A 23631-nucleotide genomic window follows, 5' to 3' on the forward strand; every position below is an offset into this window, starting at 1 on the left:
CCACGTAAAAAGTGTTGGAAAAGTAGGTAGATAAAAACATCTGGGACCACTTTTGTATCCTTGTAACTCTATTCTACATACTGTTCCATTGACTTTGACCCTGTGCTCTCTGCAGATGGACTACACAACTCAGCGGACCTATGGAGCCCATCAGGCACCATGAACCAGTCCAACTATGCCCCTCCGATGCTGGGCAGTTCCCCTTCACCTCTCCCTCAGAGCGGTGGCTTCAGTAACTTACACCAGCATGAACGAATGGTAAGAGAACACCCCTTGGAAAGCTCTCCCCCCCCCCCATGGTCCCTGCCTGAAGCAAGACCATGCAGGGTGGGGGGTTGGGGGGAGATGTAGCCCCTGCCTTAAAGAAAGCAACTTCCCATCCCCCAGAGAGCCCTCAAGCAGATTAGAAAGCTGCCCGTAAGTTTTAGTAGCTTGGTCCGTGTCTGGCTTCAGCCATCTGACCCTGCTCTTCTTCTCCCTCCGCTTCTGCGGGGTCCTCCTAAGAACTACCAGATGCATTCAGGGGAAGTCAATGGTGGAATCCCATCAGTGTCCGGATTCTCCTCCACCACTGCTCCCTATGGCGTCTCGAGCCACACACCACCAGTCAGCGGGACAGACAGCATCATGGGTAGGTACCACTCTCTTCCTACCACTGGATTTTCCTTCCCCTTCAGGGCTCTGCTAGCTGGTTCGCTGCTACATTCCGCAGCCTCAGTGGATCCAGGATGGATCAGATGTTTTAAATGTCTGGTGTCAGGGATGGGAGCCAGGGGCATCAGTCAGGATCTAGGTCCGAGCTGTGCTTTTGGCTGGCTCACTGTGTGACTCTGACCCCATTAAGCTGAATCAGCAAAGGAGAGGAAGGCACACTTGGGCTGGGTGTCAAGGGACCCAAGTTCTTCTTTCCTCTTGGTCAGAGATGTCTGATAGTGGACACGTCCTGTGACTTCATCTCTCTGAGATGTCCTAAGAGCCCTCCCAGCCCTGACATCCTGTGTTCTAAGAACCTTCCCAGCTCTGACGTTCTGGGTTCTAAGAGCTCTGCCAGGTCTGATATCCTAGGTTCTAAAGGCCTTCCCAGCTAGGTTCTAAGAGCCCTCCCAGCTCTGGTATTCTGGGTTCTAAGGGCCCTCCCATCTCTGACATCCTGTGTTCTAAGGACCTTCCCAGCTCTGACATTCCCTGTTCCAAGGGACCTCCAATATTCCGTGTTCCGAGGTACCCTCCGATGCTTGAGATTCTATGTCTGGTAGTAGAAGGCTTCTCTCCTCCTGTGGAATGGGAGCGGGTGAGGTGACTCATGCCTTCCTTTTCTTCTGTCACAGGTAACAGAGGGAGTACAGCAGGTAGCTCTGGAGACGCACTTGGGAAGGCACTGGCTTCGGTGAGAGCTGCTTCTGCCAGTTTCTCTCTCCCCTGGCACAGTGATGGGCAGGACTGGGGAATTCTGGAGGCAGATTTGTATGAGCCCAGGAAGAGAGCTTCAGGCTCCAGGCTTTTCCCTTTGCCTCCTGGAAGGGCGCCATGGTTCCCTTCCCTTTGGGTTGGGAGGGTTGAGTGCTGCCCAGCCCTATAGGAGGCACAGCAGGTAGCCGGCATTCAGATGGTGGGAGAAGGGGGGTCAGAGGTACCCAGGCTCCTCACATGTATCCTGGCCTCCCGGCCGGTGTTCCACACCCCAGTTCCCAGAGCCCACTGACCAAGAGAGGAGACAGCGGCGGAAGCTGGCCCTCCTGCTCCCCCCGACCGAGCTTGGGAGTCCGTATTCCCAGCAGCTCACTCAGGCTGCTCTTGAGCTCTGCCACTTTGTAGGTAGTCCCATTTCCTTCTCCCCCTGTCACGGCTTTCCCCCCATGGCCTCACCACAGTCACCCCAACGTGGCTGAAACTGAGAGCACCGGGTGTATGTGCCAGGAAGCGAAAGGCATGGTTGGAACAGTGGCACCGGGGGGCCTCACGTTCGGCAACTCTACCCAGACTTCCCTTCACCATTGTCCTCTCCTTTGGGCCACCCCCTCCCACTGCCTGCTCAGACCTCATCTGTACCCTGGGCCAAGGACCTCCTCCAAATGCGCCAAGTGTGGGAGTGGGGGTGGGACGCGGGGTGAGACAAGAGATGCCATTGGGGCTGCGCGTAGAATGATGGCTCTGGAGGCATTCTACAGATGAAGAAACTGAGGCCTGGGGAAGCGATCACTTCCCCAAGGTCACCTAGCTAGTTAGGAGCTGCACCCAGATTCTCTGATTCAGAGCCAGTGTACCTCCTCCTTTCTCTGGAGCTAATTTCCCCAGCCCATGTCCAGGATGCTCGCATCCTCCAGGCCACCCTGCCCCAGGCCTCTGGGGTAACCAGGCTTCTCGGGGCCTCCACTCATTCCCTCTGCCGTGCCTTCATTAGCTGTTAAACTGGCGGCAGACAGGGCAAGAGTTTAGCCCTCCAGGACAGTAGCTCTGAAGTCATGCCAGAAGCCAGTAAATGCTCCCTTTCCTTTGTCCCTCTATGCTATCCAAAGCAGCCCTTGAAGGGACTTTTGTGTCAAGTAGAGGCTACATTCTCACTATTAGGAGACTCATGGTCCCACAGCTAGCGAACACCAGGAATCTAGTTTGAACCCAGGTAAATGAGTATTCTGTCACACTGGGAAAACCCGAGTTCAGACCCAAGTCCCTCTGCCTCCAAATCTTCCTGCTCCTCCTGTCAGTAACTACAAAAAAGAAATCTGTAGCCATGGTGATACTTCTTCATTCTATTTTATTTTTTTTGGAGGTAGTCAGGGTTAAGTGACTTGCCCAGGGTCACAGAACTAGTAAGCATCTGATCTGGATTTGCACTCGGGTCCTCCTCACTCCAGGGCCGGTGCTGTATCCACTGCACCTCTTAGCTGCCCCGATAATGATGATATTTCAAAGGCCATCTCTACTGCTTTAGCCCAGCCATCAATGAGAAGCTACCTGGTTTCTTTTGTTTTGTGATCCAACATAGGGAGAAGTAACAGCCCCCAGCTGACATAGAGATGTCTCACCAGTTCAGGGAGTGCCACCTGAACAATGTGTCTCTTTCTCTCTCTCTCCTCTCTAGATCTATTCCCCAGACCACTCAAGCAATAACTTTCCTTCTAACCCCTCGACCCCGGTGGGTTCCCCTCAGGGACTTGCAGGTATGTGATCGAGAGGAATGGGGGGGAGGGACAGGAGGTATTGGGACCCAACAGAATCTGCCCTTCTTGGTCACCCCATTCACATATCTGGCCTACTGGATAGGGTTTTTTTTTCAGCCATATCTATTTCATGTCATTTCATTTCAGTCATATTTGTGACCCCACTTGGGGTTTTCTTGGCAAATATACTGGAGTGGATTGCTATTTCCTTCTCCAGCTCATGGAGAAACTGAGGCCAACAGGTTTAAGTGACTTGCCCAAGGTCACACAGCTGTCTGAGGCCAGATTTAAATTCCCAAAGATGAGTCTTTCTGACTCCAGGCCTGGTGCTTGCTCTATCCACTGCACTGCCTAGCTGCTCACTGGAGAGGTGGTTGTATGGGAAATTCACCTTAAATTCCAAGCACATTTTCAAGGCGCCTCTAACATGTTGAGGTCCTGTTCTCACCTGCCATTGCCTGGATGATAACGTCTGCACTTGGGTTCAGACTAGGTCTTCTGACTCAGCAAGGGCTATTTCCACTACACCAGTCCAACCTCTCTTTGCATCCCCAGTGCCTAGCACAGGTACATAGGAGGTACTTAACAAATGCTGTGGAGTTGGCCATGGCAGAGCAACCATCACCCCTCCTCTACCCCCAAGCACCAGGCAAGCAAGCTTGGAAGGATGAGCTGTGAATTTCCACAGCCATAACCAGTACCTCTGGCCACCTCTCCAAACCCTGGTGCTAGACTTCAGAGCTGAGATGACGTCTCAGCCAAGGGACATGGCCCCACTACAAAGCCAAGAATAGCTGAGGGGTAGGGGATGGAGGTGTTGAAGTCCACTGTGCTGCCTGACAAGCAGGGCATGGGTCAGCTTCTAGGGTTTTGCCCTAGGAAGGCTCCTGGGGCCTCAGGCGTGGCAGGGCTCATTCGGAAACATCCTGGGGTGATGGCTTTGTGCCCTGCACATCCCACCTTTGTAGGGTACACAGTTCCCCAAGCCCAGGAGAGTCCCCATGTTCATCCCACCTCAATAAGATAAGGTGTGTGGGTTTTCTTATCAGCAGCCACAGTACTACCAGCCAGCCAATCCAGAAGCAGCTGAGGGCTGTTGGTGAGGGTCTGTGAGAGCCCATCATAGCTAGTCAGCCGATTTCCTTCTCTTCTTCCGCCATGCTCACTCATTCTTTTTATTTCTTACTTTGGAAACAAGTCAAAATAACATTGCTGTTACCCCTGGCCCTCACCATCTCCCTGACTCTTCGCACCAAAGTGACCTCTCGTTCCTCTGGATGAAGCATTTCCTTTTAGAGAGTGAGCATCCTGTGATCAGGGCCTGTCCACCTTTATTTGTGTCCCCAGTGCTTAACACAACGTCTGGTATATAGGAAGGATTTCACGAGGGCTTGCAAAATTCATTCATCCCTCCCATACACACATCCCTGTCTGTGCTCACAGCCATGCTCTCTGACTCACGGATACATAGGCTCCCACCCTCACGTGAACCCCTCAGCGCTGAAGCAGATGCCACTCCCCCATACACCCAAACCTGCCTCCCCTGCTGCAAACACACTTCCCTGGAATGTCACTGATCCCTGGGGAACGAGACAAGGAGAGGGCCGTGCAGGTCAGGAAAGTGAGCCCAAACGAGGTTGTGACGTGTCCAGGTGAACACAGCGAGTAAATGGCAGAACGGGGAATCGATTGTGCCTCGATTCCAGGCCTAGCGGCTTTCCGCTTTACGTCGCCACTCATCCTGGTCCCCATGTGTGTACCTACTATGCTGTAACATATATGTGCTCTGTTTACACGGTCCTTCCCTGCCATGCCAGCTACACGAATGGACACATATGTTCATAAATGGTCATGTTGCTAGCTTTCAGCAGTGGAACACTTTCCCTCTCCCCTCTTCCTCCCTTCCTTTCCCTCTCCATCCTCTTCCTTCTCCATCCCTCTCCCTCTTCTTTCCTCCCTGCCCCCTCTCCTCTTGTCCTGAATTATTTTTCTCCCCCCATCCCTCTCCTTCCTTCTCTCCCTCTTTTCCTCTTCCTCCCCACTCCCTTCTCTTCTCTCCCCCCCCATCCCTTTTCCTCTTCCCTGTCCCTCTATTCTCTCCCCTCCCTTTCCCTTCCTACCTCCCTCTTCCCCCTCCCCCTCCCTGCACACATACAGATATCTTTGTAGGAGCTTGTAGGTGTATACTCAGTCCCCTGGTTTGTTCATATCACCCTCCCCCTCCAGGATCAGCTGGAGGGAGAGGGAAGTGAAATCTCTGGGTTTCTGGAAGGGCTGGCAGTTAGGTTAAAAATACTTCTGGGCCCCCAGTAGGTGGGGTTGCCACCAGCCATCTCAGTGCCTTCAGGGCCACCTCCTGCTTGCACTACAAGCCTTAGTGACTCTCACTTCGCTAAATCAGCCCAGAAGCTCTCTCCCCTGTAGCCCCAAGAACCGCTAGACAGGATAAGGAAGGCTGTTGGATATCCAAGCAAATTGTCCCTCCAGGCTAAACTGCTGGCTGATGGGGGTTGCTGGGTGAGGGACCCCGCTCTCATCCTGGGGCCACTACTTTCCTGAGTCTCCTTAGAGTAAGCTAGCAGAGGAATTGATTTCTCTGACCCTCTAGGAGCCAGGCTCTGCTCCCTGACTGCCCTCCTCTCCCAGCCACCCCCCCACCCCACCCCCCGCCCCAAATGGCTCCCTGCACACAGCCTCCTGTAATGGCTCTGTGGTTGGGGGCTGAAGGGAGATGAGGTAGAAGGCACAGTGATGCTTCTTCCTCTCCTGGTGTCCCCAAGTGTTAGCATTGAATCATAGAATTTGGAGCAAGACCAGCTCCCTCATTTTACAAGTGGGTAAACTGAGTCCCGGAGAGGTTTAAGTGCTTTGCCAAAGAGTCACATAGTAAGGAGCAAAGTCAGACTCATCCCAGGTTGCCTGACTCCAGATCTCTATGCTGTTTCGGCTTTGGCACATATGCCCCTCACTGCCCTCTCTGTCCCCTTCAGATTTTTCCTGTTGTCCATCCTAATCTTATTAGTGGAGGCGTTGTTTTTGCCCAGGTGAACTGGGGGACACCTAGATGGGGAAGAGTTTAGGAGAGAGATACAAGGCCCCAAAGGCCTTCCCACATGCTGTTAGCACAAACTGGGCTACGCTAAATTTTTTGGTCAACGCTGAATTTTGTTGGGTGGGTGGATGGTGCCCCCCTGTGGTGTGAGTCAGCACTGCAGGTGTCTCAAGGTCATAATGATAAATGATCAGAAATTCTATATTGCATCAGGTTTTACAACACCGGGCACTTTCTTCAAAACAGTTCTGGGGCTAGGTAGTACAGCTGCTGATATCCCTATCTCACAGAAGAGAAAACAGGCTTGGTGAGGGAGGCAGTGATTTGCTACATTGTTACCCAGTTAGTAAGTATTGGAGCTGGGCTTTGAACCCAGAATCCTTAGACCTCAAATCAGGTCCTTCCTGTTGTAAAATGCTGGGTCTCTGGATCATAGACTGTCAGGCTTTAGAACATTGTTGGTCAAAGCCAGAAGGAAACTTGGGATGAGTAGATAAAAAAATAAACATAAAAGCATTTATTAAGTGTTTATAGTGTGCCAAGAACTGTAAAACTCATCTAATCAAACCCTCTTATTGTACAGATGAGCAAACTGAGGCCCAGAGACTGGAAGTGACTTGTCCAGGGTCTCACAGCTTAGCAGCAATAGAGTCTGGATTTGAACACACATCTTGTGTTTCAGGCACATCCCAGTGGCCCCGACCAGGAGCACCCGGTGCCTTATCTCCCAGCTACGAAGGAACTCTTCACAATTTAGTGAGTGTCCCTGCGTCTTCCTCCTCTCCCACCTCCTGAGCAAACATGTCTGCCCACCTGACAGGGGAGACCCATGGAGGATTCAGAGGGGCTGTCCTAGGCTCCCTCTTGCCTCTCCTCCAAATAGGAGAGTGTCCTTCAGTGTCCAAAGAAAGAGACCCTGTGGCCCAAATACCCTCCCCCATACCCGTGCCTGTGTGTGTAGGGGTACCTGGGTAGGTGGGGGTACGTGTATTTGTACCGACATTAATAGGAAGACTGTGAGACAGACAGAGGGACTACCTCTTGAATACCAGGACCTTAGAACGGCCTTTCTCCTTCATTCTCTTGGCTTCTCAGAGGCAAGGATGGGTTGCTATTCTACAGCCTAGGGAAAGGCCTCCCCCCCCCCCACCAAGGACTGTAGGGTTCCCTTTCGCAGAGCCACAAAACATGAGCTGGGAGGGGAAATAAGCCACACTGGACAGTCAGCCCAACACCCTCTCTGGCTTCAGCAGGACAGCGGGGAATGAGGAGGAGGCAGCAGGGAAAACCCTAATTCCGCCTCCTCTTTCCTTCCTCTTCTCACTACCTCTTCACCCCCAACAGCAAAACAAGATGGAAGATCATTTAGACGAAGCTATCCATGTGCTGAGGAGTCATGCCGTGGGGCAGACAGGAGACATGCATGGCATTCTTGGGGGCACACCAGGGCACAGTGGTGCCGTGGGCACCCTCAGCCAGGCCTTCTCCACCTCTGTCATGCCCTTGGTGGGGCGGCACTCAAGCTTGGTGAGCAGGGGCCAAATGAGGCAGGGTGGGTGCCCACCCCAGAGCTGGCTGGGGACGTGCCCTGGATCTGGGCTCCCAGGGAGATTACCTCTAGGGCTTCCATCTTACTCCACCCTTAGAAAGGAACCCACAATACAAGTCTGACTTGCCCCCTCATTTGATAGAATAAGCAACGGTGAGAGGCCTTATTAGAGAAGGGATGAAGCACAGTGCCTGCTGGGAGTCAAACTCCAACCTTCTCATCTAATCCCCTGTGCCTTGCTGTAGCTTTTAACCCTCTTCCCGGATTAGGAAGAGTGGAGGACAAAGACACAGGCCCAGGCCTTCCCCACCCCTGCAGTGGGCTTTAGCCCAGAGCATCAGTGTCCTGAGCCCTCATCCCCTGCTCCATTTGGAATGGGTTGGGGAGGGGTTTTGCCTGGTCCTCAACCTGTAGCCAAAGTGTTTGATCATAGGTGGGGGGGGGGGGAAGGTGCAGCAGGGACCACGTTCTTGGGCCCATTCCTCTGATTGTCCTGTAGGTAGGGGGCAGTCACACTGAGGATGGCCTCCCCAGCAACTCCGGTCTCCTTCACAACCACGTGTCACTCCCCTCCCAGCCTGGCTCACTCCCTGACCTCACTCGACAGCAGGATGCTTATAGCGGTAAGGCCACACGGGTGCTAGAAAGGGGAGTGGAAGGATAGGGGAGGAAAAGGCCTTGAGAGGCAAAAGGCCTTCTGTCTCTCAAGCCAGAAAATTAGCTGGAGATGCTAGTGCCACCAGGTTGCCTTCAACGAGCTTCCACTTGAATTGGGGGGAAGGGGGGAAGCAGAATATGGACGTATAAGACAATACATGAATATGTACTTAGATGAATGCCAGGGAGTTTGGGAGGGAATTGGGAGGTGGGGGGTTCAGGAAGGCATTCATGCAGAACATGGGTGGACCTTGAAATGATTCTTGAAGAAAACCAGGAATTCCAAGAGATGGCAGTGAGGAAGGGGGCATTCTGGGTATAGAGGTCAGCCAGCAGGAAGATAAAGAGATGGGGAATGGCGTTTCAGAAGAGGCACTGTAGGTGATTCAGAAATCATTGGCAGCTTGGGAGAGAGTGACTTCAGTCAGATAGTGAAGCCAGCAGCCAATTTCGAAGGGTTTGAAAGAGAGAGCAGAGGAGGTGGAGGCATTTTGAACATAGCTGTTTGATGGAATTTGGCAGAGAAAAGGAGGATGGCTTCAGTGGGTGGTGAGGGTTTTCTCTGTAAGGTGTGAGGTGAGGTTCTTGGCTGAGGGAGGAGTGAGAGAGGACGTTGAGAGCAGCCACTGTGGAGTTTGGGACACTGGGCTCCTGGCTGTCCCACAAACAAGACCTTCTATGTGTGGAGGCATTTTCTCTGGCTTCCCCCGTGCCTGGAATGCATTCCCTTCTCATCTCCACCTCCTGGCCTCCCTAGCTTCCTTTAAGTCCCAAGCCCTCTTAATTCTTCTGCCTTCCCTCTGTCAATTATCTCCTGTGTAGAGCTTGCTGGGTATGTATTTCTTCGCTGGTTGTCTTCCCTGTTAGATTGTAAAGTCCTTGAGGACAGGGACCACCTATTGCCTTTTTTTGTACGGTGCCTGGCACATGGTAGGTACTTAATGTTTGTTGATTGACGTGTGCCCATCGGCCAGTTCTCCTGCCTCCAAGTCCAGGGCGCCCTCTCTTTTCTGTGCTGTTGTCTCGGGCGGGTAGGACATGGAAGCAGCTTGGTCTTCTGTCTCTCACCGGATCTCTGCCCCGCGCTGCAGGCTTGACGTCGGGGCTGGGGAGAGCTGGCGCTTCTTCGGGAACTAGTGAGATCAAGAGGGAAGAGAAGGAAGATGAGGAGAACACATCGGTGGCAGACAACTCGGAGGAGGAGAAGAAGGAGATGAAACCCTCCCGGACTAGAACAAGGTGCCCCCTGGGAGCTGATCCCTCTCTGCGGGACTTCCCTGCCCCTTCTCCCCTCCTGCTTCCTAATCACATTTCATGGCCCACAGGGGAGGGTGGCGGCCTAACCTTGGCTCAGCCACAGGCCAAGGGCCGTATGTAAAAGGGATCCTGTTTTTAACTTCATCCTACCCTGTGTCTTGGCTCCCTTAGGCCCCAAGGCTCCTCTCCCCTACCCCAAGCCCTGGGTAGAGGAGGCAACATAGGGCCCTGTGCCCTACTTCCCTACCCACACATCAATAGCTGCCTGTCCAGTGCCCTGACACGTGCACACATTCCTCCATAGGTTAGGTGGGTGTCCCTGGTTACCTGTACTGGTAACCCTGCCTTCACCCTCATGCATGCACACATACACTCCTGATAACTGCTACACATACACATACACACACACACACACACACACACACACTCTCCCATGGCAAGATGGCAGGAGGCACTCAGAAGGTGGGGAGGACAACAGGGCTGGGGTTCAGAGTCCCAGCAAGCTGGGTGCCAGGACAGGATGCCTGGGGTCCCCTGCCCCAAGCCCAGAGGGCACCCACGGAGAATGTTCCCTGTCTCGTTCTCTTATTTCGGAACCCCCTAGTCAAGATGAGGATGAGGAGGACGACCTTCTCCCCCCAGAGCAGAAAGCGGAGAGAGAGAAGGAGAGGCGGGTGGCCAATAACGCCCGTGAGCGCCTCCGTGTCCGCGACATCAACGAGGCCTTTAAAGAGCTCGGGCGCATGTGCCAACTCCACCTTAACAGTGAAAAACCGCAGACCAAACTTCTAATTCTCCACCAGGCCGTGTCGGTTATTTTGAACCTGGAACAGCAAGTGCGAGGTCAGTGAGAGGCCCGCGGTGCTGGGGGCCAGCGTTGGGACGGAGCCGGCCGGCGTGGGCTGTCTGTCTGTCTGTCTGTCTGGCCGTTAGTCTGGCTGTCTGGCTGCCTTGCAGCTCCTGGGCCTGCCCCGGGGGCCTCCCAGCCCCTTCATTGCTTACCGTCTCTCCTTCCCTGATGCACTCCCTCCCCCTCCCACTCCTGCTTCTCTCCCTGTCTTCCCTCACTGAGTCATGTACACGTAACCCACCAGACCCTCTATAGAATGCCTAGAATAAGGGCCTTGACGTCATGAGAAACCTCAGCTGAGTGTTTGAGCTGGGCCCCCCCCGCCATACACACGTATCTGCCGGAAGGGGCTGGGGTAGCCAGGGGGGTCAGTCTGAATTTAAAACCATACCTCACATGTTTTGGGTCTTAGACTGTAGCCCTGGGTGCTTTAGGCTTTCCAGCTTTTGGTAGCTGGAGGTAGGGCAGGGGTGGAGGGCCCTGCTGAAGCCCTGGGATTGGCCTGAAGGATATTCTGCTTCCTTCTGTTGGGGAGGGTGGTCAGATGGTGGAGACTGTGCAACATTACACGCACACGCACACGCACCCGCATGCATGCACCATAGCAGGCTCTGGATAGGACTCACGCCCAGAACACAAGGTGTCGTTTCCTGGATGGCCTCTTTCCTGAGTCCAGTTTGGCTGCTGCTGGCCAGTGTGTCATGGGAGCCCATCCAAATCTTGTTCCTGGTCGTAGAGATGCCATTCTTCTCCCCTGAGTTATCATTCAGTTCACTCAGAAAATGTGCATCCTCTGGGTTTTAAAACCCACCTTCCTGACCTCTCTTGGCCTCCAGCAGAGATCATAATAGAAAACTTAGAGGTCATCTCATCTAAATTTCCCCCCCCTCCCATTTTACAGATGGGGAAAACTGAGGTGCAAAGCTGGGAAGGGACCCATTCAGAGTCACACAGCTAGTAAGATGCAGAGCTAGGATTCAGACTCTCTGTCCTGTAACTCCAAATCGAGGGCTTTTCCCTGCTATGTGCTCCTGCCTCTCCCAAGCATCATTATCTCCATTTTACCGATGGAGGAAACTGAGGCACAGAGAGGTGAAACTGCTTGACCAGGCTCACTCAATAAGCAGTTAGAACTAGGATTTGAACCCAGGGCTCTTGACTCTAGACCTAGAGTTCTTTCTACTCCCCCCAGGCCACCTCTTGGAGCAATTACCTCTCTGTCTCTATCTTCCCCTGCCTTTCAAGTCTGGAACCTATGCGTTTCATCATTAACCCCTTCCTCTCCTTTTGGGTTCTGCCCATCCCCCCCCCCCCCCGCTTCCCCCCCAAAAAAAAAATCCCTCCTGCCGCATTAACTCTTTCTTCCCTGCAGCACTTTTGCTCGGATTGGAATGTCAGGCCTGGGGCCTGAGCCAGCCTCCCTCCCTCTGCCTGCCCTCCGCTGTCCCATCATGGCATTTGGACTTTACCTGTGCCTCTCTTGTTTTGTAATATTTTGCGTCTTGTTGCAATGTGTGTTTGATAATCCCTGCCCCCTTCCCCACCCTGCTCATTCACCTTCTCTCTCTCATCTTTTCTTCTCTCTCTCTCCCACTCTTTTTCCTTTTCCCCCCGTTGATTTCTTTCCAATCTCCCACAGACAGTCCCCAGCCGACCCCCCGGTGGCCCACTCCCTACCTGGTACTTGCTGATGGAGACGGAGCCCGGGCCGGGGCAGGATCGAAGTTGAGGGCCAGGCATCCAAACCTAAATTCTCTTCCAAAACAAGGGATGGTGGGAGAAGGGGGAAAGATAACCAATCCAGATGAAACAAATCACCGTTGGCCATGATCACTTTGGTCTTCTGCTGTTGTCCTATTTTATGCCTACTTCCCAAGATGGCATGTGGAAGGGTTTGAGCTCAGGGTGCTGGCTGGGATGTGGGTGGGATGCCACCCCCTTCCCCCATCTTAGCAGCTAGAGGCAGGCATGTTATCTACCAGAAGCTAGAGCCAGCTGGCCCAAGGCAATAACAGGCTTAGACGGTCCTCAGACTTGGAGGTTGACTCAGAAGGCCCCAAGTTCCTTCATGCTGGATCCTGGGGTTAGTGTCCCTGGATGACAGTTTGCAGATAAGAACAGGTAGATGGCCATCAGCCAGCCTCCTGTATGCAGGCACTGGTCTGGAGCTGTCCAGTTGATCTTGGAAGGCATCCTTTACAGGTTACAGGCCTCGTTCCATGGGATCTGTGGTTTGTGATTTTTGGGCTCCGTGGCTGGCTGACTCCATCATTTCTGATGTCCAGTTCTGCATTCCCGATCCTGTGATCCGTTGCTTGAATCCTCCAAACTTTGCAATAATTATTATAGTGATTCATGTTAATAGTAATGACAAGGGTACCCTTTTCACTAGTGCTTGTAAGATCTACAGAGCAGTCAGGGAGGAAGCCCTGACCTTGACAGACCAGTTGAGACCACCTACTCTTCTTGCCAGGCAGAGAGCCCCCCTATATACAGCACACCTTCAGGTTGTGAAGGCTGGGCCATCCCAGGCATGAAGCCACCAAAGGTACCAAATGTACTCCATTTGGTAGAAAAGTGATCCGTAGCCCATGCTGAGTTGTGAATCCTAGCAAGAATTTTGCTCTGGGAGGAAAAAGTTATCCAGGGAAAAGGGAAATTAGTAATCAGATTAGGAGGCTGCACACCCACCACCACTTGATCCCCTAGCTAAGTCTCCCTCAGAAGGTGGCAGCCCCAAGGGTGGGCCTCTGCCAGACAGTTGTGTTCAGTTAGCCTTGAGCTGAGAAGGAAGAGGCTCAGAGTTGGCCACCTTCATGCAGATGGGTCACGTCTTGGTCAAGGCCAGCCTCCCTGCCTCTTGCCTCCCTTAACCTTGCCATGGGCTCCAACCCTGGTTTAAATCTTCATTTATTCACACATACAGAAGCACTCACAGATGGGGACAAGCACCTTCCAACCATGCACATGCGGCCATATACACGTCTGTGGGCACGCACATACACCAACACCCCGTTCCTTGAAACTGCAGGCTGGAGTCTACTTTACGGGCCCGATTCTAGTCTCCCAGCTTTCACGCCCAGTCCAGCCGGGTCCTTGCCAAAGGTCTTAGCTGGCCCCGAGGCAGGGGTGCCGACCGGGCCAGGTGGCAACCTTCTGGGCCCCATCTCCCTCCCCATGCCCACCCTGCCCCATCAGCCAGCCCCTCAGAGAGCCTGCCCTCCCTGACTAATGCCTCTGGTGCTGTGAACCCAGCAGTACTGACGAGGCCCTGTCACTGGAAGAGAAGGATCTGAGGGACCGGGAGAGGAGGATGGCCAATAACGCCAGGGAGAGAGTGCGCGTGCGGGACATAAACGAGGCTTTCAAAGAGCTGGGCCGCATGTGTCAGATGCACTTAAAATCGGACAAAGCACAGACCAAACTGATCATCCTCCAACAAGCCGTGCAGGTCATTCTGGGCCTCGAGCAGCAAGTGCGAGGTACGGTCCCCTCGCCGCCAGGAGCCCTCCCTGCCCAGAGTCGCTCACCTGCCTGTCTGTGTGCATCTGTCGCTGTGTGTTGGGGGGGGGGGTGTGCTTGTCTCGTGCACACAAAGAGGTGTCTACATCTGTGTGTGTGTGTGTGTGTGCGCGCGCATGCATTGTTCCCATGCGGCCGCTGGTTTGTCGTCCGTTTCTAGCCTGCTGAGCACGGGCATCCCCCTGAGGCTCCATCTTGAGCCTTCTTCCTCTTCTCTCTCACCCTCATGATCTCATTTGGTCCCCTACCTCAGTTATCACCCTTCTTTGGGGGCTCAGATCTCTCTGGTGAGCCCCGCTTTCCCTGTTCTTTCTTCTGAACTCCAGCCCAAGCTCAGACATCTTCATCTGGCTGTGCCAGTGGGATCCCAGATTCAGTATGTCAAAGTATAGAACTCTTTCTGTTTTCCTTGCCCCCTACCTCACCCCAAACTCCTGTCCTTCCCTGCAGAACCCTCCTGTTAATGTTGACTGTGTCACCGTCCCTTCTTCAGTCAGCAGGCATTTATTAAATAACTCCCATGTGCCAGGCACTGTGCCAAATGTCAGAGCTACAACTACAGAAAGACGGTCTCTGTTCTCCGGGAGCTCACCGTCTTAATGGGAGAGACAATGTACGGATCAGCAGAGGGAAGCAGTGACAGGAAGGGGGATTCTTGCAGAAGGTGAGACTTTAGCTGGGGTTTGAGGAAAGGTAAGAGAGAGAAAGTTCCAGGCATGAGCTGAAGATGTCCAGAGTCAGGAGATGGAGGGTGTGATTCCAGGAGAAGTAAGGAGGCCAGAGCCTGGCCGCCCAGGTGCAAAAGCTCAGCAATGTCTTTCTAAGGCATGGGTCTAAGTGTTCCCCTCCTGCTCACAAAGCTTCAGGAACTTCCTGTGGGGGTCAAATAAAAGTGTAAGGCTTCCACAATCTTCGAAACTACATTTCTAGCTTTATGTCAAATAATTCACTTCATGAACTACTCTGTATTCTAGACAAACTGGGTTAATACCCTCCTCGCTCTATGTCTCCCTGTCTTGGCCTCAACGAGCCCTGAAGCCCCTCAGCCCTCACCCTTCCACATTTTCTTTTCTTTGTTTTTTTTTTCTTGGCTAGTCGGTGGGGTTAAGTGACTTGCACAGGGTCACACAGCCAGTAAGTGTCAAGTGTCAGAGGCCGGATTTGAACTCAGGTCCTCCTGATTTCAGGGCCAGCACTCTATCCACTGTGCCTCCTACCTGACTCCGCTTCATGCTTTCTTGCAGGCCATCCATCCATCCATCCATCCATCCATCCATCCATCCATCCATCCATCCATGTAGCTGGTCTTTGTCTGCCAGAATCTTTGTCTTCCTTCACTTCCCGTCTCTTCCTGGAGCTCCCTGTTCTGTGAAACCTCTTCTGATTCCCTCAGCTCTTCGTGCCTGCTCTCTGCCTTTCCCTTCGCTCTCCCTTCTCCTACCCAAATAGTCCAGAAGTACTTTGGTGTCTGCCCCTTCATCTCTCCACCATTCCTTATCCATGTATGTATTCCCTCTGCCCAGTAGAAATGTAAGCTCCCTGAGGTCAGGGCTGAGTTAACACAGAGTATTGGAGGCTGAGCTGAAGTGAATTTGAACATTCTTCCTAAGTCTTGTCTTCTCCAGACTAATCAACCTCACTTTCTTCACCTATAGCCTGGGTTCTGTTTCTTTCACCATCCATGCTCCCTCCCCTGGATGCATTCCAGCTTGTCACTGGCCTTCCCAAATGTGAAAAACCTACTCCTGGTGGGGTGTGAGTGGAGCCGTAGACACCAGAACATTTACCTGCCTCAGACTGGACAGTGGACTGATGGGGGAAGGGGGGGACCTGTAGCATTCTCCTCAGACTTTGTGACTTCACCAGGGTATAGCACGGTGCCTGGCACACAGTAGGCACTTACATGCTTGTTGGCTAGGCCGTGGTGCATGATACAGTGGAGAGAACGTTGGTTTTGGAATTATAGGACCTGGGTTTCTGCCCTTCGCTCCCTGTATGATTTAGGGCCCCCATGACCGTGTCTAAAATTAGACGATTAGCCTCAGTGATCTCTGAGGGCCCAGCTTTAGATGATGACCCTTTGGCATAGAATGCAGTACCAATAATCACTTCTGTCTCTTTCTTCCCCCCAAGGTTAACTCTCCCTGGGGCAGAGTGAGGTAGGCCTTGGTAGGGGAAGGACAGGTGTTTTAGATGGGAGGGAGGGAGTGCCTCCCCCAGAGAGAATAGCCCCAAGAAGAACTTCTTTCAGACCCTTTCCTTTCTTCTTTCCTTCCTTGCTGCCTACCTTCCCTCCTTCTCATGTGGAGGCAGAGCCCCCAACCCTGCCTTGTCTCTAGCTCACTCTGTCCTGTTCTCTTTCCCATCCACTTGTTAGTCTTGGCCAGAAGGCCCAGCTCTTAACTCCCTGCTTCTTCCTCAGGCGTCTCCCCATTGGGTCTGTGTTTTTGCCCCTTGTCTCAACAGAGCGCAATCTGAACCCCAAAGCTGCCTGCTTGAAGCGTCGGGAAGAAGAGAAAGTGTCCGGAGTGGTCGGTGATCCTCAGATGACGCTTTCAGCCGGTCATCCGGGGCTAGGAGACGGTCACAACCCTGTTGGACACATGTAAAAAGGTACAGCATCTGCCCTGTCTCCTGAAGCGCCTGCCCTACCTCCAAGACTCATGCCTTGAGCTTCCAAATACTATTTGGAGAAGTTCTCCACTTAGCCATGCAGCTTGTCCTCTTGATAGAGTTAGTCATCATTTAGTGCCTCCGCTTATTTGGATAGCCACCAAGTGAGATGACTCAGAGCGACCACACTAGGTGCCGTGGTCAGGCTCCCAGAAAGGCTGCAACACTGAACCAAAATCTACTGAGCTGGGATTTGGTTGGGACGAACGGAAAGTTTCACACTTGGGTGCAAAAAATCAACTTCTTAAGGACCAGAAGGGGGTGATACGGTGGGCTGTAGATGAGTTTGAGTGGGCTGCAATCATGGGATTCATTGTTGTGTGTGCACATGCCTATGTCACATATGTAGTGTGTGTGTGTGTGTGTGTGTGTGTGTGTGTGTGAGTGGCATATATGTATGTGTGTACATGCCCAAATGTGTGAGTGGATGTGGATGTGGGCGTAAGCCCCAAAAGCTCAGACCATCTCGGGCTGCATTGAAAGATACTGGACCCTAGGGGCAGTTCGGTGGGGCAGTGGATAGAGCTCCAGCCTTGAAGTCAGGAGGGCCTGAGTTCAAATCCAGCCTCAGACCCTTTATACTTACTAGCCATGTGACCCTGGGCAAGTCACTTAACTCTGATTGCCTCACCAAAAAAGCGAAAAGAGAGAGAGATACTGGGCCCACTGACCACATCTATAATACCATGTTTGCTACATTTTAGGACATTAATGGCTGAAGTGTCCATAAGAGGGTGACTAGCGTGGTGAAAGACCTTGAGTATAGGTCACATGGGGATCATCAGAAGGAAGTGAGAGTGTTTAAAATAGAGAAGAGAGCATTCAGGGCACGTGACGACCGTCTCTCCAGTATCTGAAGGGCATCAGGATTAAGAAGGATTAGAACCAGGAGCAATGAGGGGGTGTTTTTTAAAGGCAAAGTTTAGGCTTGACATTGGGGAAAATTTCTTAACAATTCAAGTCATCCAGGACTAGAATAGGCCACCTCAGGAAGCGGTGGATCCCCTGGCCCTTATTGGGGGTCTTCAAGCAGGGACTGGATGACTGTTGGTCCAGGAGCAGAAAGGGTGAGGATGCAGGAGAGCCCTGTTGGGTGGCAGATTGGACCAGGGCAACTCTGGGGTCTCTTCCAACTTGGATTCTGTGGTTTTGCTTGGACCCCTTTGTGAGTCCAATCCCAGGCAGCCTCCCTCAGCCATCCAGCCCCATCTCGGAGCATCCTGGTCCTGCTCTCAGCAGGAGCAGGACAGCCCCATTGCATAGGGCATGTGAGCAGGTAGCCACCTTAAAGTCAGGAAAGGCCAGGTTCCGGTGCCAGTTTTGGTGCTGACAGTAAGAATCCTTGTCATGCCTACTTCCCAGGCTGCTTGTGAGGCTAAGATGAAATAACACAAGTAAAGCGCCCTGTACATTTTCAAATACAATTTGTCAGATCAGGAAAAGGATGATGTCTCTGTCAGATTCTAAGAAAAATGAGATGTGTGGATAGCAAAGCTCTTGGGGTCAAGTTGAGTCAAGCAAACCACAGATCTGTTCATATGAAGACTTTGAAGTCAGCATGGAGGGCTTCCTAAAAACCCCCCAAACCTTGTCCTTGTTATATAGATTTCCCTGATTATAGCTATAACTAATGTTTCACTCAGCTGGTGACTTCTCATATCTGGTGACCCACCAGAAATCCCTGTGGGCAGCCAAGATAGTGGGCGTAAGGCCGTGCACCAAAGTGCAGACACTCATAAGAGAAAACCAGATCTTCATTCAGGGAAATATTTACTGTTACTTTACATAAAGATATAACCAGCTGGGCTATCTTGTTGCCAAACCCACAGTCAATTGAGAAAGGAGATATGGGGGAACTATGCTAGAAGTTGTTAAACTGATCATAGTCTGAGGTAGGAGGCAGAAGAATATGTGATATTTAGTAATAGTAGTACTAGTTATTAATGCTTTAAAGTTTGAAAAACTCTTTACAAATATCATCTGATTTGATCTTCACAATAACCGTGCAGGTTTATCGTGATATATGTAACATATATAAAATGTAACCATAATATGTAATATTATATTTTATACATAATAATATTATATAATTATAATATCATAACTGAAGCTAAGGGACTTGCCCCAGATCATGCTGCCCATAAAGGTCAGGATTTGAAAAGCACATATGATAACTCAAAACAAAGAGTAGTTTGGCCCCACAGGCCTCACAATATTCTAACCTTGCCTGGTAACTGGTGTTGAGAATGAGGAGGCACAGTGGATAGAGCGCTGGGCCTGGAGTCAGGAAGACCCAAGTTCAAATCTGGCCTCAGACTCTTACCTCGCTGAGTGGCCCTGAACAAGTCACTTAGCTTTTGTCTGCCTCAGTTGCCTTATCTGCAAAACAGGGACAATAGTAGCACCTGCTTCCAGGGGTATTGTGAGGATCAAATGAGGTAATACTTCTAAAGCGCTATATAAACACTTCCTGTTATTATTGATGTGATTTCTGTGCCGTCTGGTAAAGGCTAAGCTGTGTTCAGTAATTCCTGATACTGAGGTGGAATGTAATCGACAGACTGCATTTATTAAGTGCCTGCTGTGTTCCAGGCACGGTGCTGGAAGGAGCGCCATATTGGCTCAGTCGCTTAATGCCACAAACAAGCCACTTACCCTTTCTTAGCCTCAGTTTCCCCATCAGTAAAATGAAAGGGTTGGATTAAATAACCTTTAATAGCCCTTCCAGAACTGGCATTCTGTGAGCTTAGGTTGCCTTATCCAAACCATTAGTTTAGATCTTTGAGTATTCAGGGTTATCTGTATCTACCTCCCCCCTGCAGATAACTGAGAGTAGTCTGTATGTGGTAAGAGATAACACACCATCATTTAAAAACATGGCCCCAGAAAGCACCTGGACCTTACACATCCTTGTGGTATGTAGAGCGGCACCCAGCCCCTTAGAGCAACAGCCTCCAGCTCTAGCTGGGGTGTGTCTCTTCCTCCCGGAGGGATGGCACGACTTGTTTGTTTGGTCAGCTGCTGGATGAGATGGCAGATACTTGATGGCCTCCCCCTCCTTCAGAGCCCCCCAGTTTTCTCCTCAGAATTTACAGCCATTTGCTTGCCACCCCCAAAATGACTCCTCCCTAAAAGGGCTATCCCTCTTCTCCCCTACGGATGGAGTAAAAGAAGATGAGTTTTGTTTATAGGAAGAGTTAATTGGATCCGACCTCAATACTAGAACCCACCCAGTGAACTGGGCTGAGCTGTCTCTGATCCTGGACAACAGTGACAATAACGCCCTAACTAGAAAGCTTTCCAGCTGACAAATTCCTTCCCTCCCCCCCCCAGTGGCTCTCCTAGGAAGGAGGTGCAAATTTTCTAACCTCCGTTTTATAGATGAGGCTTGGGGAGATAAAAGAATCCACATGGCTTCCTATCCTATTAAGTACTAGAGCCAGGACTCAGAGTCAGGGCTCCTTCTCTTCTGTCCACACGATCTAGCTTATGGTTATTTTTCAGCCAATATAGCCTCAGTGGGGGTAGACAGAATAATGAATAGTTGTTTAGTTGTTTTCAGTTGTATCTGACTCTTCTCGACCCTACATAGGGTTTTCTTGGCAAAGATACTGGAGTGGTTTGCCATTCCTTTCTCCAGCTCATTTTACAGATGGGGAAACTGAGGCAAAAAGGGTGAAGTGACTCACCCAGGGTCACATGACCAGTAAGTGTCTGAAGATGGATTTGAACTCAGGTCTTCCCAACTCCAGGCCTGGCGCTATCTCCACTGCACCACTATACTGGCCTCATTTTAGAGAAGGGGTACTGAGGCTTAGAGAGAAATGACTTTCTCAGAATTACCTGGTTAGGACATTCCAGGCTGGATCCAGATCTTCTGGCTTCACCTCCTCCCCCAGTAAAAGTGGGCAGGACAGTCCAGTGTGGTAGGAAGGGTGCCCAAATCCAGAACCCAAGTACTGGGGTTTGAGTTGAAGCAAACTGCCTGGGGGATTTGGAGGCCACTCCACATACTCCACCATCCCAGACCATTGAGTTTCCTTATCCGTAAAATATGGATGATTTATAAAGGTCTCTCCAGATCCAACTCTTACAATCCCATGAACAACCATCCATCTTGGTTTCAGCAAGACACTGAGCCAGAGGCAGGGGGCCTAGAGAAGGTGGATTCCCTTCATCACAGAATCAGAAGCCTCAGTGAACATCTGGGCCAACCTGCAGAGGGAGCATGGGTCACCTCCTAATAATGATAATTATTATTATTTATGTAGCACTTGAAAGTCTGCACAGCACTTTACAGACATTATCTCAGTTTATCCTCACGACGGATCCATAAGGCGAAGGTTCTATTTATTTTTACAGGTTTTATAGTTTTTTATATGATTGAGGAAATTGAGGCAGACAAGTGATTTGCACAGCTAGAAAGTGTCCAAGGTCAGATTTGAATTCAGGTTGCCAGACTCCATGTCCAGAGGTCTATCTCAGCCTAGCCCATTCTACATTCTACATCCAATCATTAGGAAAGTTTTCTTATTGAGTCGAAAATCTGCACATACAGGAGTGCGCCTAGGTGTGTACATTCACAAACCCCCACCCCCACACTACTACCCTCTCTGGTCTGAATTCATGACCTCATGGTTGTCAGAATCAAGCCCAGGAGAGGTTGGGCAATGGAAGGAAACCTGTTGGGCCCTTCTTTACACTCATTGCCCATGACACAGCCAGCTCTTGGTCTGGGGCCAAAGCAAAGCCAGCTCTGTTCCAATACACCCACCTCCATCCCTGCCGTCCCTGTCCCCTCGGGCAGCTATCATCCTGTGCTCCTGAATCATTCTCTGGGAGGAGAGGTTAGCTCCGCCCTCTGACCACCCCCAGAGGCCCCACACTAAAGGCTAGAGACAAGAGGGTTCAGGTAGGTGAGCCAGAATACAGAAAGGAAATGGAGATGTGGCACGGAAGTGGTTATGTCTAAAACATGGTCCAGAAATACCAATTGCTTATGTTTCTCCAGTGGGGTCTGGTACCCACCCATCTACATGAAGGACCTCTGGGGTCACTTGTGTGTCTTTCTCCTAGAGCCCTAGCTGTAAAGCTAGAAGGGCTCCCAGAGGTTATCTAGTCCTGCACCCTCTTCCCAACCCCCACCAGTCTTATAGATGGGGAAACTGAGATGCAAGGAGGTTAAATAATTTGCCCAAAGTCACAGAGCTAGTAAGGGTTGCAGGTTGAGACTTGAACCCAGGTGTTCCAACTCCAAACATAGCACCACACTGCCTCACTTCCTCTGGGGTCCTTCCCAGCCCTGACATTCTGCATTCTTGAGGATCGCAGAACCACAGGGTTGGAAGGACCCTATCTATATCCTGTATCTAGCTATACCTTACCAAGAGACCCTCTTGGCAACGAGAGTCACCTGACAAGCAGTCACCCAGCCTTGGCTTGTAGACCACTGAGGAAGGGGAACCCACCACCTCCCAAAGGGGTCCATTCCATGCGTGAAGAGCCTAGGATCCACCTTTTAGCAGCCTCTTCGCTACTGGTTCTGCCCCTTAGGACATCCTCTCCCAATAGATGGGTACCATGTTTCCTTGGAGTCTTCTCCTCTTGAGAATGAACACCCCCTTCCTTCCAAGTTCCTTCATTTGGCTCTTATACAGCCTGCATTCAGGTCTTTTCACTACCTCTGCCACATCTGTAAAATCAGAGGTTTGGACTGGCTGGCTTCTCTGGTCCCTTGAGAGTCTGAATCCTATGATCCCATGAGCTTTCTCCAGCCTCCCTCCAGCTTATTACTGCCCTTTCTAAATGATGGTCTCCAGATCTGAGCACTGTTTTCCAAATGTGGTCTGACCAGGGCTGAGTACAGCAGGATGGCCCATCAGCCTTCAGCTCTGACATTCTATGCCCTAAGGTCCTTCTCAGCGAGGAAATTCCATGTTGTAAAGACCTTCCCAACGCTGTTACTTGACCATTATGACATGCCTTCTCACCTTCCCATCTCACCGGGCTCTTTGGCCCTTTCTTTCTCTCTTAGGTCCGCCACCCCAGGAAGCCTTGTGACTCACCCATCTTCCAAAAGTGGAAAATCCTGGCCCTCCTCCCGCCGACACCTGCCCCCAAGATGGGAGACCCTGGCACACGCCGTAAGGAGCGATGTTTTGGTTTTGGTTTTTGGTTTTTGGTTTTTTTTTTAAAGAAAGGGGGAAAAAGAAGGAAAGAAGGAGAGAAAATAAACACTTCGTCAAAAAAATTGCCTTAAGTATAAAGAATGGAAGAGTCAATACATATCACTCAGTTAAGAAGGGGAGATGCTGTGTTAAACTTGGCTTGTTCACAAACAGCCAGCAGCAAATTGTGCCTAAGCCTCTTATTTCTGTTTGCTGTTTTGTTTTTTTTAAAAGGAGAATAAAAGAACATTAGTTATGAGATTTTTTATGTAGAAGAAAATAGCGATACCTTTGGGATTTTTTTTAAGCTTCTTTTGCATATGTTTTGTAAGCAACAAATTTTTTGTATAAAAAAAAAACAAGTCTTGTGTCCCATGCTTTTCTGCTGCTGTTTCTATAGTTAAATGTTGCCTCTCTACGATCAACCAGATTATTAAAAGTTGTATTAAAAAGAGACTGGGTTAAAAAGCAAGGTTGACTCCTCGGGAAGCCGCTCAGTGTGAATGGAGCCATGTGGCTGTTTCTTAGTTTCATCTTGTTTTTTTTCTGTTTGGGCTTGATTTTTTTTTTAGTGGTTTTATTTAGGGGACTTTTTCCTGTGTTGTTATTTTTAAATCTGTTCCAAGGCCCCTTTCTGCTCCCTCCTCCCCACCCACCCCAGCTGTCCCAGTCTTGTGTTCCCTATGTCTTACATCTATCTTCCATGTCAAGTTCATGGACTAAACACACCTTGCTCTGAGCCA

The 23631-nt window shown here is 51.0% G+C and overlaps 1 protein-coding gene across 5 annotated transcripts in view; it reads left to right on the forward strand.

Moving 5' to 3' along the window:
* TCF3 (transcription factor 3) overlaps positions 1 to 23342 on the forward strand; it is a 102226-nt gene extending 78884 nt beyond the window's left edge. For 2 of the 5 annotated variants that reach the window (XM_021009149.2, XM_021009153.2), the window contains 11 exons: positions 116 to 258; positions 505 to 631; positions 1329 to 1387; positions 3083 to 3161; positions 6896 to 6969; positions 7558 to 7740; positions 8262 to 8385; positions 9511 to 9658; positions 10281 to 10519; positions 16515 to 16661; positions 22756 to 23342. In XM_021009149.2, the coding sequence (XP_020864808.1) occupies positions 116 to 258; positions 505 to 631; positions 1329 to 1387; positions 3083 to 3161; positions 6896 to 6969; positions 7558 to 7740; positions 8262 to 8385; positions 9511 to 9658; positions 10281 to 10519; positions 16515 to 16657 (1319 nt within the window). In that variant the 3' untranslated portion in view covers positions 16658 to 16661; positions 22756 to 23342. Of the gene's footprint in view, positions 1 to 115; positions 259 to 504; positions 632 to 1328; positions 1388 to 3082; positions 3162 to 6895; positions 6970 to 7557; positions 7741 to 8261; positions 8386 to 9510; positions 9659 to 10280; positions 10520 to 13781; positions 14009 to 16514; positions 16662 to 22755 lie in introns of all 5 variants that reach the window. The other 3 variants (XM_021009152.2, XM_021009150.2, XM_021009151.2) reach the window with 3 other exon arrangements.
* Positions 23343 to 23631: the final 289 nt, after the last annotated feature.

This window comes from Phascolarctos cinereus, unplaced genomic scaffold (assembly GCF_003287225.1).
Source record: "Phascolarctos cinereus isolate Bilbo 61053 unplaced genomic scaffold, phaCin_HiC Scaffold_4;HRSCAF=312, whole genome shotgun sequence".
Lineage (NCBI taxonomy): Eukaryota > Metazoa > Chordata > Mammalia > Diprotodontia > Phascolarctidae > Phascolarctos > Phascolarctos cinereus.